This window comes from Grammomys surdaster, unplaced genomic scaffold (assembly GCF_004785775.1).
Source record: "Grammomys surdaster isolate TR1022 unplaced genomic scaffold, NIH_TR_1.0 262433, whole genome shotgun sequence".
In the NCBI taxonomy this organism is placed as follows: domain Eukaryota; kingdom Metazoa; phylum Chordata; class Mammalia; order Rodentia; family Muridae; genus Grammomys; species Grammomys surdaster.
The window spans coordinates 1-13,804 of NW_021625062.1; the positions used below are offsets into that span (position 1 = coordinate 1).

Sequence of the window (13,804 nt, forward strand, 5' to 3'; positions counted from 1 at the left end):
ATCTATCTATCTATCTATCTATCTATCTATCTATCTATCTATCTATCTCTATCTCTCTCTATCTCTCTCTCTCTTCCCCTCACACAAATCTGTCCACTCACACTTAGGCCAAAGCTTCTTCATGTCAGGTGGTCTGGACTGACTGAAGCATCGGCCACTAACTCAAGACATAAATCAACCATGCTGTCAGAGGGAAAGGTTACAGAGGGAGAAAGACCCACCTGGGGCTGAGGCTACTCCCTTCCATCTTCCAACACCTGCCTAGGGCCTGGGATAGTGAGCTCTGATCCTGTGGCTTCTACACAGTCTTCCAGACTCTCTTCTCTGGCCCAAAACTGAGAGCAGGAAGCATGCCTGAGTAGTAACTCACCAGAGAGGGCTCCGCCCAGATGGGGAAAAGAGAAACGAAAGAAAGTATTTCTTAAATCTCAAGGGTGCTGTGGGACACTGTCTCATCCTTCTTTTTTGGAATGTTATTAGCAGGTGGGAGGAGAGACAGGGTCTACAAGATTGCAAAGGACTATACCAGGACAAACTGATCCAGTTCTTGAGTGCCTTCTTTACGCAAGGATGGGAATAAACAAAAGAAATCAAAACCAAAAAAGAACAACAAAAACCTCTCCATAGAAACTGAAACTGTTCTCTCTTGCTCCTGTGTCTAGGAGGGGAGCATGGATGCCTCAGGGCTGGTTGTCATGTCCCTGGCTGAAGTGACTTGGGTAAGGTGACAGCAGGAAAGGAAGGGCAAGCACTTGCAAGGTATCCCTCAGGCCAGCAGGAGAACCAGGAGTTGGATCCTGATCAGGACAAGATTTCCTCAGATCTGGGGCTGAGGAGATCCCTAAACTCCATAGACACACTGGGTCAGAGCACTGTCTCTGAGGACTTGTCATCCCAGCCTACAAGCCAAGGGCAGGAGGAAGCTGCAACAATGGCCCCCGAGGCATGGGGACAAAGACCTGGTCCACCCTTCTGAGGTGCAGATGTGAAAGTAGTGTGAGCTGTCACCTCCAGTGAGTCTTTCTAGGAGGCCCCTCATGGATCATCTGGATATATCAAGTCCCTCTCCATTCCTTCTTCTGGGAGGACTTTCTCTGAGGGACTTGGTGGACTGAGGTAAGCCTCTACTCTGACAGGTCTCCCAGCAGTCTTCTTGCCTGCACAGACATTGGCTCTTTCTCATCCCTTAGCTCCCATGCACAGGGATAGGCTGGTGTGGAGCTGGAGTGGGTATGACTGACAAGAGCAGCCTGAGGCCATGCCTAAGGTTAGACTTTGGGCTCCTTTTAGTGCCCACATGTTAGTCATGTTTCCATCTCTACTTCGATCAGGAATAAAATATTTTTAGATGATTTTGCAGGACTCTAAGTAACAAGACTTTGCAAAAGCATCTCAAAGCTAATGTGTCCATGCGAATCCAATGTCTACATGTTGCTGGTTCAGTTTCTTCTTAGGGACCAAGAGGAGTACACACAGAGAGAGAAGAACTATCACTATATTGTCCTGTGTCTGACTGGCGCTCCTGAGACCCTAAGGCCAAGCTCCTCAGTCAAGTGTAACTCGTGGGAGGTGAGGTACACAGAGAACAGAATGTTGCTACACCTACTTACCCCAAAGCAGCTCCAGAAGAATGCTACAACAGCGTCTCCCCATTCCATGAACACCATACACCCTAGTTCCCATCTTGGTAAAATTTTTGATACAGAATCTAGAACATCTGGCCTTGTGTTAATCCCCCGGGGTGAGCATAAGATGACTACCATAATTTTGAACCAAATTGGAAGCAAGCTTTGATATTGTCCAAAATGATGGACTTGGGCCAGGTCTATTCCTGGGCTCACAAAAAAAATGGCGAATTTCACAGAGGTTTAAATGGATGGCCCCATAAGGCCAACATGCAATCAGGGCAAACAAACCTGTGTAGGGGAGTAGAAACATGTGTCTAGTTTCACAGAGGCATTCTTGCTTCACAGATCTCTTTGACACAGTAATTAAAACGGATAGCATATAATGTTGGCTGTCACGCTTGGGAAAATCACACAACATGGCTTCAAAACAAGGTAGACTAAAGGTTTCAGGAGTGGGGAAACTTCAATTTTCAGGCAATCTTGGAAGATGTTGAATGTCAGATGGAAGACTAAAGATATGAACAGAAGCATCATGGGACAGATGGTTTGGATGGCACTTGGCAGGATAAAAGTGTTCTTGGGTTCTGCAGGCTGACTCATGGTCAAGATTGATTGGGGTGGCAGCTACCGACCAACTCCTGCTTATGCCAGAATTTAGGCTATTGTTGCAGCAGATGGTACCTGTGATTGTAACGGCTTGGGTTACAAGCAATCTGTGTATGAGGCACAAGGCTCAGCTTGCAATTCAGACAGAATTCTGTTCACCTGGGCATCAGACAAGCCCAGGGCTTTCTTTTTCTTAGAGATTTCCTCTTCACTCTCCAGACCCTGGTTGTTTTGTGTTTTGTTTGTATGTTTTTACCTGACTATACCCACCAGAGAGCCTCCTGCCAAAGGGTTTGGTTTTTTTTCTTTCTTTTTTTTTTCTGTCCTAAACAGGGCTGTGCTTGCTCCCAAGTTCAGGCAAAGGGAAGCAGGAAGTTAACTCTGGGCTAGCTACCTCCCAACTTTTGACTTCTCTCCCAAATCCTGTCTGAGTTCTTTCTTTTGTAGAAGCCTCAGGTTGTTTGGGTTTTCTGCTTCAAAAGTCACAGCCTGAGTAACAGTTTGTGGGCAGGAGCTTCGTGACCAACAGTTAAGACAGGCTTCTTCATTCCTCACCAAATAGCAGCAAAGGAGTCCTGGTCACTCCATAGTCAGCTTGATTCTGGAAGTATGGGAGGATCCAGACAAAGTCCTCTGAGTTTTCTACATGCTCAAGGGTGACATGCCCTTTGCTGACCAGCACAGCCATGAACCATGCCTTTGAGAGGAGAGACACAGCTCAGAACCAAACCCCCCTGTGCTTTCCTGCTCACAGGAATGAGCTAGTTTCAGCAAAGTACAAAACATACCTGTGGAAAAGACATGGACGTACTACATACTCTGTTGGACTTAGTAGCAGCCTTCTTGACAGTATAGATGTCAGAGATGTTCTAAGAAGCCTGAGAGTTCTTTTTCTTTGCGGAAGGAGATGTAGGGATAGCATCAAGCCTGGATTTGGTTTTAGACATCCGTTAAGTTGTCTACTTTCCAAGGAATTCTGGTCACAGCCTTCCCTCTGCCCCCAGCTTTTATTAGAATAGCTGACTTCTACCATGTGCCCTCTTTCCCTACCACCCTTTTGATGATATGTATGAAGTTGTACATTTGTAGGTTGCCCCATTGTCCTGGCTTCAGCAGCTTTAGGTCTTGACAGATACCGACAAATAAGGTCTCTGCCTGTCTCTTCACAGAAGTCACTTTATCTGGCCTCAACATTTGAGTGATTCTGGTTATCTGGAACCTAATCTTTGCTATGGAAGTAGGAACTGGGAGATGGTCCCACCATTATTTCATCCTTCAGAGAGCACCAGTGAAGAGCTGATCCAAGATGCTCATGATTCCAGCCATGTGTTCCTGATCACTTCATTAAGTTCATGCCACTGAGTGGCCTTGAGTAGCAGAGTCACCTCACAGACCCATATTCTAGTACTAGAGAGTAGAGTCATCTCACCACTTTAGTTAGGTTTGTACCCCTGAGTCTGTGATCATGGTTCCATTAATGAAGCAGCACCCCATTAAAGTGTGCTGGAGCTATGAGGAACACATAGGAGCTGCCCAGGGACAGTCTAGATTCATGACCCTTGGCCATCACCAGATTGATTAGATTCTACAGCACAGAAGAACATTGAAGTGTCAGTAAATCATGTGTGCAGGTGAGCTGGCAGGCTGACCAACTCAGCTACTACCCAGGACCAGATACAGGGCTTTGACCTGATCCACTTCATCATCTACCCCAGCTATGAACTCCTGGACCATGTGAAGAGACCAGTCCTACTCTTCCAAAGCTGCAGGATCTCCATGACACAAGAAAACAACAAAATATCTGAGATGTGTCATGGGGAGGGTCCAGTACTGATGATGGAGCAGAGCCAGAGACTTTGAACCAGACCAGTGACTCATTGCAATGAACGTTTGCAAGAAAAGCTCTTTGGAAAATGTGTATACTGTGTGACACACTGTGACACTCTGCAGCTTTCATGGCAAGATGGTTCTTGTTGTCATTTTTTTTTCATTGTTCGTTTTCTTTGGGGAGTGAGGTTGCAAGGGTGGAGGGGAATAGGAAGGGATGGGAAGATGAGTGGGATTGAGTGGGAAATACACGAACAATCAATAAAATAATTTAAACTATTGATAACTCTGTTAGCGAGTCTAGTTTTCCAGATTTCCTTATCCAATATCTAAACCTAAACACAATCTCCTATCCTCTCCTATCTGCTGGGCTTGTTGCTCCTTTCATGTGTAGCCCCTCTCATGTGCCTTCCAGTTCCATACTTGGTTTGTTCACTGAGCCAATCTGGGAGGCCAATCTTTATTCAAGCAAGATGGAGGACACAGATGGCTATTTCTTCCAAGAAAGAGTAAAGGGATGCTCTCACAGAGAATTAAGTTCAAGGAAACAGGTTTAAAGTCCTCACACATATCTATTTCATGGCCCCACTCTTTGAGTCTCAGGACTCTGACATTGGCACAAGTCACTTCTTGAACCTAGGACACAGTCTTCTCTGGAGTGCTATCTTTCTGAACACAAGGGACAGGCACATGCCTTTGTTGCTGTCTGACTTATGGCTGCAGGTGTGAGGGACTCTTTTCTCATGACTACTTGGGATTGTCAGATTAAGTAACTCATATCCGTTTATTAACGCATCGTAGCAAGTGTCACCAGACCCCATCAGTCTTGTGGTGACCTTCTTTCCATCCACAAGCAAATATGCCACTTTGTGTGTAGCTCACATGGTGTGTAATGCCTTTCTATAGGGTAAAATTTGGCCCCAGTGCTGGTTTAACACTTAAGGACCTACGGATACTCCACCAATCACCTTTGGTTGGACAGTGACCCAACTCTAGAACCCCACCCTGAGGCTTGGTGTCTGAGACATTATCTTACAGTGGGTCTCTGGACAAAGATTCTGAATTGAGACTTTTTTTCCTTACTTGGTGAGTGGATTGTTTTTTTCCAGAATCAAAACCTTTATCAGCCAGGGTAGCTGAGAGTCACTATGCAGCCCAGGCTAGTATCACACTTATAGCTATCCTCCTGCCTCAGCTTCTCAAGGACTGGTACTGCAGGAATGAGCCACCATGTGGATTGAAGTCTTGGAACTCATGGTCTATTGTGGATTGCTCTCAGGAGAGTTGGAGATAAGGAAAGAAACATATGTGTGTGAGTGTGTGGGAGGGGGTGCGGGCAGAGCAAAGCCAGCTGGAGACAGGCTCCAGCCTTGACCCTTGGAATGGAGAGAGCACCGGGGACCACAGCTCAGCACTCTCTGTTGATGGGGCCCTGCAAAGGCGGTGCAGGGGCTGCCGTTGTCAGGAGAAAGTCTCCTGCGTGCCACTAAAGCACAGAGAGCACTGGGGCTGGCGAAAAGGCTTCTCTCTCCCACCACTCCGCCGCTCGGGTTTTGACTTACACAATGAGTCCAAGATTTCAAGAGACACGTGGAAATAAAGTCGTCCAGATTTATTGACATGGGTGGGTTTAGATGGTGGCGCTCTCCCAAAATGTCAGAAGGGGTTTGCTTATATTAGAAGGGGGAGAGGGGCGGGGCTTGGGTGACCTGTTAGCCCGCCCTCTACCTGGGCCTTATGTGACACGGCAAGGGGTCTGTATGTTGGGTCTCTGGGTTCTGGGGTGTGGCCGAACACCCAGGATTCCACAGCCCCACAGTCTGGGAATGATGGCGTCTGTAAAGAACACTCATTGCTGCTGCAGGTGGGCAGACCTGACCAGATGTGCAGCTTGTGCCAGGACACCAGCCACAACTCTGATTTCAGTCAACTCTTTTCGTTTGTTTCCTGAATAGCAAACACTTCCTTGAAACTCGTCTCAAACTTGGACTCCAGTCTAAGTCCCATTTTGCCAAACTTAGGATCCTAGAAAAAAAAAATAATGCAGATAAGAACGATGGTGGTCACTATCAGTGACAGAAACCTCCTCTCTCTTGGTGATTCTATCCTCTGAGGGACCCCGTTAGCTGCATGGTTCATTCATGTGTTAAGAACCTTAGATTTGGTATTTCTGAGAATCCTGCCTAAGGCAAGTCAGAAACAGAAACTCATCAGGCTGAAGAGATGACTCAGTGGGTCAGTGTTTGTCACACAAGTGGGAGGAACTGAGTTTGAATTCCCTGGGATGCACACACATGGGGAGGCTGGAGACCCAAGAAAATTATAATTAAATCAGTGCCATATGCTGTAGGAGCCACTAAGTTGGGGGTCATCTCTTACATTATTAAGCAGAAGACAGCAAAAAAGCCACCACAGAGAGACATCCTTCAGGTCTTTAGTAGGTCTTTAGACACTTGCAAAAATAAGCCAAGAAAGATGACAGGCCTGGGCAGTGTGTTTAGGATCTTGTACAGTGATTAAGCCTGAGAAAAGTAGGGTCTCTGTATCTGGGGGATCACAGGTTCATCTTGCTAACGGGACATCTGACCCTTCTCAGTGGAAGTAATGTGCTCATTTCTGTCATTTCTCACAGCCCACTCTGCCCTTCATTTGTCCTCTCTCCGTGTCATCCCCATCTGGCCCTATTTCTTGATCTGGATCTGTGTTTACCTTTATTTTTCTGCTCATACTTTTTCCCCTCTATACTTTTTACACTTGGTTGCTTAGTACACGTACACCACAGCATGTGTATGGCAATCAGAAATCAACTGTGAGCAGTGTCACCAAGTGTCCATGGTCCTGAGATAGGGAAGAAAGCAGGCTGAGCAAGCCATGGGGAGCAAGCCAGTAAGCAGCATTCTGTAAGGTGAACTACACCCTTTCCTCCACAAGTTGCTTTTGGTTGTAGTGTTACATCATTGCAACAAAGGCAAACTGAGACTCATGGGATGAGACAGCAATGCTTATAGAGTCAACAGAATGGACCCTCAGATGAGGACGGATCTAAGGGTGACCAGGTCAGGCTTGCTTGAGAACAGCTGCCACTAGGTCCTAAGGAGACAAAGAAGGACAATTATTTCAGGAGTTGGAGCACCTTATGACACTGAGTACCTTATCTGAATTTAATTAAATCATAAGACACCCTGCTGATGTCTGCAGACTTCATTGGTATGGGAAAATCCCACCCATCACACATCTGGTTTTAGAGATATAAGGGCTCACAAAGAACAGGAGCATCTCTCTCAAAAAGCGTTTCTGCTTTGAGGCTACCATGGACCATAGTGCTTCACCTCCACAGTTCAAAATGGATTATCTGCTTCAGGGGCTTGTCTAAATTGCAGTGATTTCTGTGTTCTCAGTCTATTTCAGTCTGGATTCCTAACACTGGGCCCAGATTCCTTCATCGTGGGTATCAGGATGACCACCTGATATCATGGTTGCTCTGCCATTATTCTAATTCCCATTAGAGGATGCTCAAATATTGATTATCAGATGCCTCTCCCTTCAAAGGAACATATATTAGATGTCTGCCCCTCAGAATAATACTAACAGATTCTGGTGATACCATTAATCAGCAGAGCCCAGTAGAAGGAAGGTGGATCACCAGGACTCTAACTTCGAAGGGCCACAGACACCTCCTCTCTTGTCTTGCGTTGCTTTGATGTTGTGCCCCACCATAGGTCTTAAATGGTGAGGTCAACCCATCTTGACTAAAATCTCTAAATCCATGAACCCAAAGAAATTGACTGTCCAGGTTCTGTTTTGTTCTTGAGAGAGTTTTCCTATGTAAATTGGCTGGCCTCAAACTCACAATTCTCCTGCCTCAGGGTTTTTCATGTCCGGCTCCTCCTGGGTAATTTGTCCCAGTACAGGAAAGTTAACACCACGCTCATACCCACTGCCTGCCTTGCTGTCTCTGCTTCTTCTGATTCACACTCTTCTAATGGTAATCTTTATTTCCTATTCTCAGAGGAGATAAGAAACTTTCTGCAGCTATAATTACCTTGTTCAAGACTTAGCTGGGAGTTTGGGTCCCCTCTATCACTTCCTTGGAAACACAATACATTCGGGAACACTGAAGTGGGAGGAGAGGGAGAGGGAAGAAGAAGAGGAAGCCATTAGACATCTCTAGCAGGGAAAAGGGACAGTGTTTCACAATTACACATTTAGGGATTTCTAGCTCTCCAGTCACTCCAAGTTCAATGGGCTTCCCATGACAAGGTTCACCCATCATTCCCTGGGAGAGAGAAGACTCCCAGAATTGACTTTATGTTGTCCACACAGAAATGAAACACTCAAGGTCAAGAACAAAAAAGGAAAAGAAACTCTGTCAGCTATGTTGCAATTACAGTGTTCAGAGGGGAGTAAAGGACTACATCAGAACAGGAAAAAGAGAAGCAAAACATGGCTTCCAGGGTATCACAATGGTAAGAAGAAACAGGAGGTTTGCATGGATCAAAGGTCTAGGATCTGGAACATACCAAAGGGAAGCCCCAGCAGCTTTGAAGATGGGTGAGATGGGATTGAAGAGCTGGCTCACAGATTATTGGTTTCTATGAGCATGAGGTGCTACACTAAGATGGATCCTGCATCCACAGCTGAGCTGTCACTCAAGGAGGGCAGTAACCATGTACTGCCATGTATATCGTTATAAGGGTTCCCACTGAAGAGACACAACAGTGCTACCCTACTGACAACCAGCACTTCTAATCCTATCCTCTTCTACATAACCTGAGGATGGTATGCCTCCCATTGTCCTGAGAGCCTAAATGCCCAGCAGCAGAGCTCTGGAGGGTGTCAACTGTAGCCATTAGTCATAAGTTTTCAGGGGGTGCATGATGCATTAGTTTCATATTGCTATAGCCTCAACTGCCCTGCATGATATATGGCACATGATAAAAGCTTAATATATGTTTGTTGACAACAAAAAGGACTGTGCTCTCAAGGGGCGATGTTAAACCCAATTACCATTTTCAAATGAATTTCAAACCGGGGTACTTCTCCATGTTGACCTCATTGAACAATTCCCACAGGACCTCCATTTTAAAGTTCTTCTCCAGTTCTTCCAGGGCTCTGTAGATCACTCTGTCTACAGGGATCAGCGCTCTACAAGAATCTTGCAAATCCTTGAATAAAAATATCGAATAGAGAAAATTTCAGTGCAGGCTTCCAAGTCACAGAAGAGCCATGGCAAACAATTATGTCATCTAAGGAGAAGTTTATATTTGCATGACTACTTCATATAACAAGTAAAGGTTTTCTGTTTGAAAGTAATCACTGGCACCTTCAGGCTACCATCCTCATTTATATATGTAAGAAGGGCCACCTTTGAAAGGGAAACATGGGTTAAAAGTCAACAATGTGGCTGGTGAGATCACTCAATGAGCAGAAGCACTTGCCACCAATCCTGATAGTCTAAATTCAATCCCTGGGAATCAGATGGTGGAGGCAGGAACCAACTAGCCACAATTGGTTTCTTACTTTTCCATGTGACTCGTCCATATATGACAATACAATAGAAACACACACACACACACATGCTCATAAATAAATAAACAATAAATGTAATAGTTTTTCAAGTGTGTAGAGGGGCTGAAGAGATGGCGTGGTGGTTGAGAGTGCTTGCTGCTCTGGCAGAGGACCCAAGTTCAGTTCCCAGCACCAACGCAAGAGCTCACAAATATCTGTAACTCCAGTTCCATGTGATGATTCAGTGTTCGTTTCTGGCCTCCAGAGACACCAGGCACACAAGTGCTATGCACACATAGGTCCAGGCAGAATAGGTGGACACAAAAGAATAAAGATAAATACATATTTTTTTAATAAGGCAAACTAATGTATATCTCATAGTCAGACTACTTTTGGACTAGACTTGGCAGGTAGCCAATGGTGTTCTGTTGACAGGACAAGTCCTGGCCTCCCCTTTAACACTCATTTAGCACAAAGCAAAAGAGATATTCATTCCCTCTGATTGTGAACACTACTGGAGAGCAAAAGAACACTGGAAATAGTTTTTAAAATTTCATCCTAGGAAGACACTCTGTAGGCTTGATAGTTCTCAAATCTAAGTATTTAAAATAAACACTTATTTAAAACAAAATCTACTACCTGAGATTTTATCAGGACCATTTAATTTAACTAATTGAACAGTTAATTAAAACCACCTTTGAGTTTTAGCTTATTTCCTTAGTTTAGTTTAGTTTAGTTTAGTTTAGATTGTTTATATTACATGGTGTGAATTGTTCAAGCCATTGCTCATCCATGGAGAACTCCCATTCTGATCTAGCTTGACTTCAGCAATACTCACTGATGCCAGAATGTGACATAGGACACTCTTCTCTCAGATAGAAGCAGGCCCATCTACTGAGGCCTCCGGTTTTCTTCTCCCTTAATACCTAGCAAAAACACTTCCAGAAATATCTTCATGATAGGTACCAGATCTAGGAAACCAAGATTTTAATTTTAATTCATAATTGATGAATTTAACATTGTAACTGATGCTTCTACAAAGTGCTATGAAAATCCATGAGCTTCCTTTGTCAAAATTTAGTTCTAGGGCTGGAGAGATGCTAAGTGGTTCAGAGCATGTGTAGCTCTTGCAGAGAACTTGGGTTCCATTCCCAGTACCTACATCAGGTGGCTCACAACTACCTGCAACTCCAATTTCAGAGAATCTGGAGCTCTTTTCTGGGCTCTGTGGCATCAGCTCCTATATGAAAATGCACACACATGCATACATACATACACACATGCATACACACACACTCACAAACTCATACACATACAGGAACACATAAATACACACATGAACCTAAAAAATGAAATCTTTTTAAAAAATTAAGCCCAACCTTAAACACCTGTCAATCATACGATTTGAAGTTTGGATCCAGGATATCAGAGTGTAGCTTAATTTGGAGCATGTTTACTAGGCTATGATGTAGTGAATTTCATTTACGTCATACATTTTACCAGTGATGAATCCATGGTCTCGGAGGCTCTCAAGAAAAGGAAATGTACTTCTTATCGCATTAGAAATCATCACTTTCTGTCTCTTGAAGTGCTGGAATATAAGTTCAAAGGGAAATGTCTCTGTGCTCTCATGTTCGATGGACATCCTAGAGGGGAAAATACCATGGGAAAATGGTTATCAGTAAAATAGATGCTTGTGGAAACTATAAGGTTTTATATATGAAAGAAAGACTTTGAAGAACTAACACACTTAGGACAAATGTCTTGAGTTAGCCCCAATGCATCAACAGCTGAACTGGAAGCTCTGGGTTCAAGTGAGAGAGACACTGCCTCATTGTATAAGATGGATACTGATGGAAAAGGAAGCTCAGCATTGACTCTGACTTCCTCACACATGTGTGCACACAGCCATGTTCATCTGCGCAGACATAAGCTCCCACACATGTGAATGTTTTTGTATGCATGCATATATACTGCAGACCACAGTCATACAAAAAATAAAATTAAACACAATGCTAATTATGATTTTCAAATCCCACTACTAGTTGTTCCCATACAGGATTGATGAAAAGTAATGTTCTCACCAAATTATATGGAAATATTTCTGGAAGTATTGTTGGTAGCCAAAAAATAGAAGCCATTGAAATGGCCCTTAATTGGTGGGTAGAGAAATAACACTGGACAAATCTATGCAATGAAATATCACTATGTAATAAAAAGGGATAAAATGCTAATACATTCATTTTTGAATGAATCTCAAAAATATTTGTTTCTTAATGAAAGAAGTCAAACACAAAAAGTGACATGATGTATAATTCCATTTCTACAAAATGCCAAGAAGTGAAATCTATGCAGACAGATGTATTAGTGGCTGCTTGGACTAAGGGGGACAAGAGTGGACTGTCCATAGCTGTGAAGGAGTTCTTTTATGGAGAGGGGAGGTCTATGTCCTACACTCATACTGTGGTGCTGGGTGCACAGCTCTGTAAAAAGTCATTGGATTTATATTCAGATGCATAAATTTTACTGCAAATAAATTGTACTACAAAAGTTGTCAAAAATGAAAGTGGACATTCAAAGGGCTGAACAGAGTGAGAAAGTTGACAGGATACACTTTCAAGCAAAAGATGAAAATTGAATAACAAATACACATTGTGTCATGATTGGTTTTTTTTTTAATTTGTTTGATTTGATTTCTGTCAACTTGACACAAGCTAAAGTCTTTGAAAAGAGGAACTTCAGTTGAAAAGAATACTTCCATAACTATCACCTGTTAGACATGTATGTGTGACACTTTCTTGATTGATGGTTGATGTGGGAGGGTCCAGTCACTGTGGGCAGCACCACCTCAGGACCTGCTGTTCTAGGATATATAAGAAAGCAAACTGAACAAGCCAGTAAGCTATGCCACCACAGTGTCTGCTTCAATTCCTGACTCCAGGTTTCTGCCTGAGTTCCTGCCCTGACTTCAAGAATGGACTATGATGCGGAACTATAAGCCAAATAAACCCTTTCCTTACCAACTTGTTTTTGCTCATGGTGTTTTATTACTGCCATAGAAACCAAGCTAAGAGATTACCTGAGTGATGTTTCCACAGTCTGAATAGGAATGCCAGATGGTGACAGATAACCTTATGTTAGGAAGGCATCTTTGTTGATGTCAGGATGTCTGTGACTTAGTGCCCAACACAGAATGACCAACCAGCAACTACCTCCCCCTGACTCAAACACAGCAACTGGAAGATGAGACTAACCTTTCCCATGGGCCACCAAAGCCATGTGTGAAGGGAAAAGAAGCATTTGCTCTGACTGCATTGTCCCTCCTCAGTCTAGGATTAGCCTTACCAAGATGGTGACCCTGGACCTAAGGTCTCTCTGTACTGGGGAACCAGAAACAAACATAGAGCTCCCCAGAACTCTGAGGTGCCCTGGGGGAGGTCTCCATCTATCTTGTTCAATGAAAAGCACTGAATGACTCAGCAGAGCACAGAAAAACAACAAATGGGGCAGGATGATAAGATGGGGGTACAGCTGTGTCTCTACTATCAGTGGCACTCTTGGTGGGAGAGCCCAGTCAGCTGTTCTGCTCCTGTGCCTCCATCTGTCCAAGGGAACACACTTACCAGTCCTCCCTATCAAGCAACCAATGTGGTCACAAAGCCTGTCTGTCTGCTCCCCAGGACAACATGTTGTCTGTACCTCATAGCAGAGTATTATTTGGCTCTACCTAACTAAGCAGAAAGTAACCCCACCTGGCTCAGTGCCTATCTATGGCCTCACCTAGCAAACAGCCAAACAGGTAACCTGTCTAACTTCAGAGCATAGCTTCTAACTTGGGAGACCAAGGATCCCAAATAATCACCCTGTGTGCGCTCAGAATAAGCCAGTTGGTGTCATAGACATAATGAGTAACCCAATTGACAGCCTTTCCTAACTGGGAAGGATAGCTTTGTCCCTTGTGACTAAGGAGCATAATTTGCTGACTTGTCTGGCTGCTGAGCTTCCTTTGTTTTTTTGGTTTTTTTTTCATTGGATGTTTTATTTACATTTCATATGTTATCCCCTTACCCCATCCCCCACCCACCCAGGAACCCCCAATCCCCTCACCCCTCCTCCTTCTTCTCTGTGGATGTAACCTCTATCTACCCCCCCCACTCCCACTTCCCCACCCTCAAAATTCCCACCCCCTGGGGCATCCAGCCTTCATCAAGGATCTCATCTTCCACCTGTGCCCG

At 44.2% G+C, this 13,804-nt stretch overlaps 1 protein-coding gene and 1 long non-coding RNA gene across 3 annotated transcripts; both read right to left on the bottom strand.

The window, feature by feature from the left end:
* Positions 1–5,652: 5,652 nt before the first annotated feature.
* Positions 5,653–8,175, bottom strand: LOC114616082. The gene is made up of 2 exons (XR_003710588.1): positions 8,104–8,175; positions 5,653–7,151 (listed from the first exon to the last, which is right to left on the bottom strand). It is a non-coding gene; the product is annotated as an uncharacterized LOC114616082 (long non-coding RNA).
* Positions 8,176–8,206: 31 nt separating this feature from the next.
* On the bottom strand, positions 8,207–13,573 carry LOC114616081 (nuclear autoantigen Sp-100-like). 2 transcript variants are annotated; one of them, XM_028761617.1, is made up of 3 exons: positions 12,340–13,573; positions 11,056–11,215; positions 8,207–9,226 (listed from the first exon to the last, which is right to left on the bottom strand). In XM_028761617.1, the coding sequence occupies exons 1-3, from the start codon at positions 12,348–12,350 to the stop codon at positions 9,074–9,076; spliced, it is 324 nt and encodes a 107-aa protein (XP_028617450.1). In that variant the 5' UTR covers positions 12,351–13,573; the 3' UTR covers positions 8,207–9,073. The 2 variants fall into 2 exon arrangements, 1 of the variants encoding a protein (XP_028617450.1); XR_003710587.1 differs by lacking the exon at positions 12,340–13,573 and having other exon boundaries at positions 9,112–9,226; positions 11,063–11,172.
* Positions 13,574–13,804: the final 231 nt, after the last annotated feature.

What these genes read in the sequence shown, in the direction of transcription:
- LOC114616081 (XM_028761617.1), bottom strand. An exon ending in TCACTGGTAAAATGTATGAC is followed by an intron (nt 9,227 to 11,055) that starts GTAAATGAAATT and finishes TTTTTATTCAAG; the next exon opens with GATTTGCAAGATTCTTGTAG.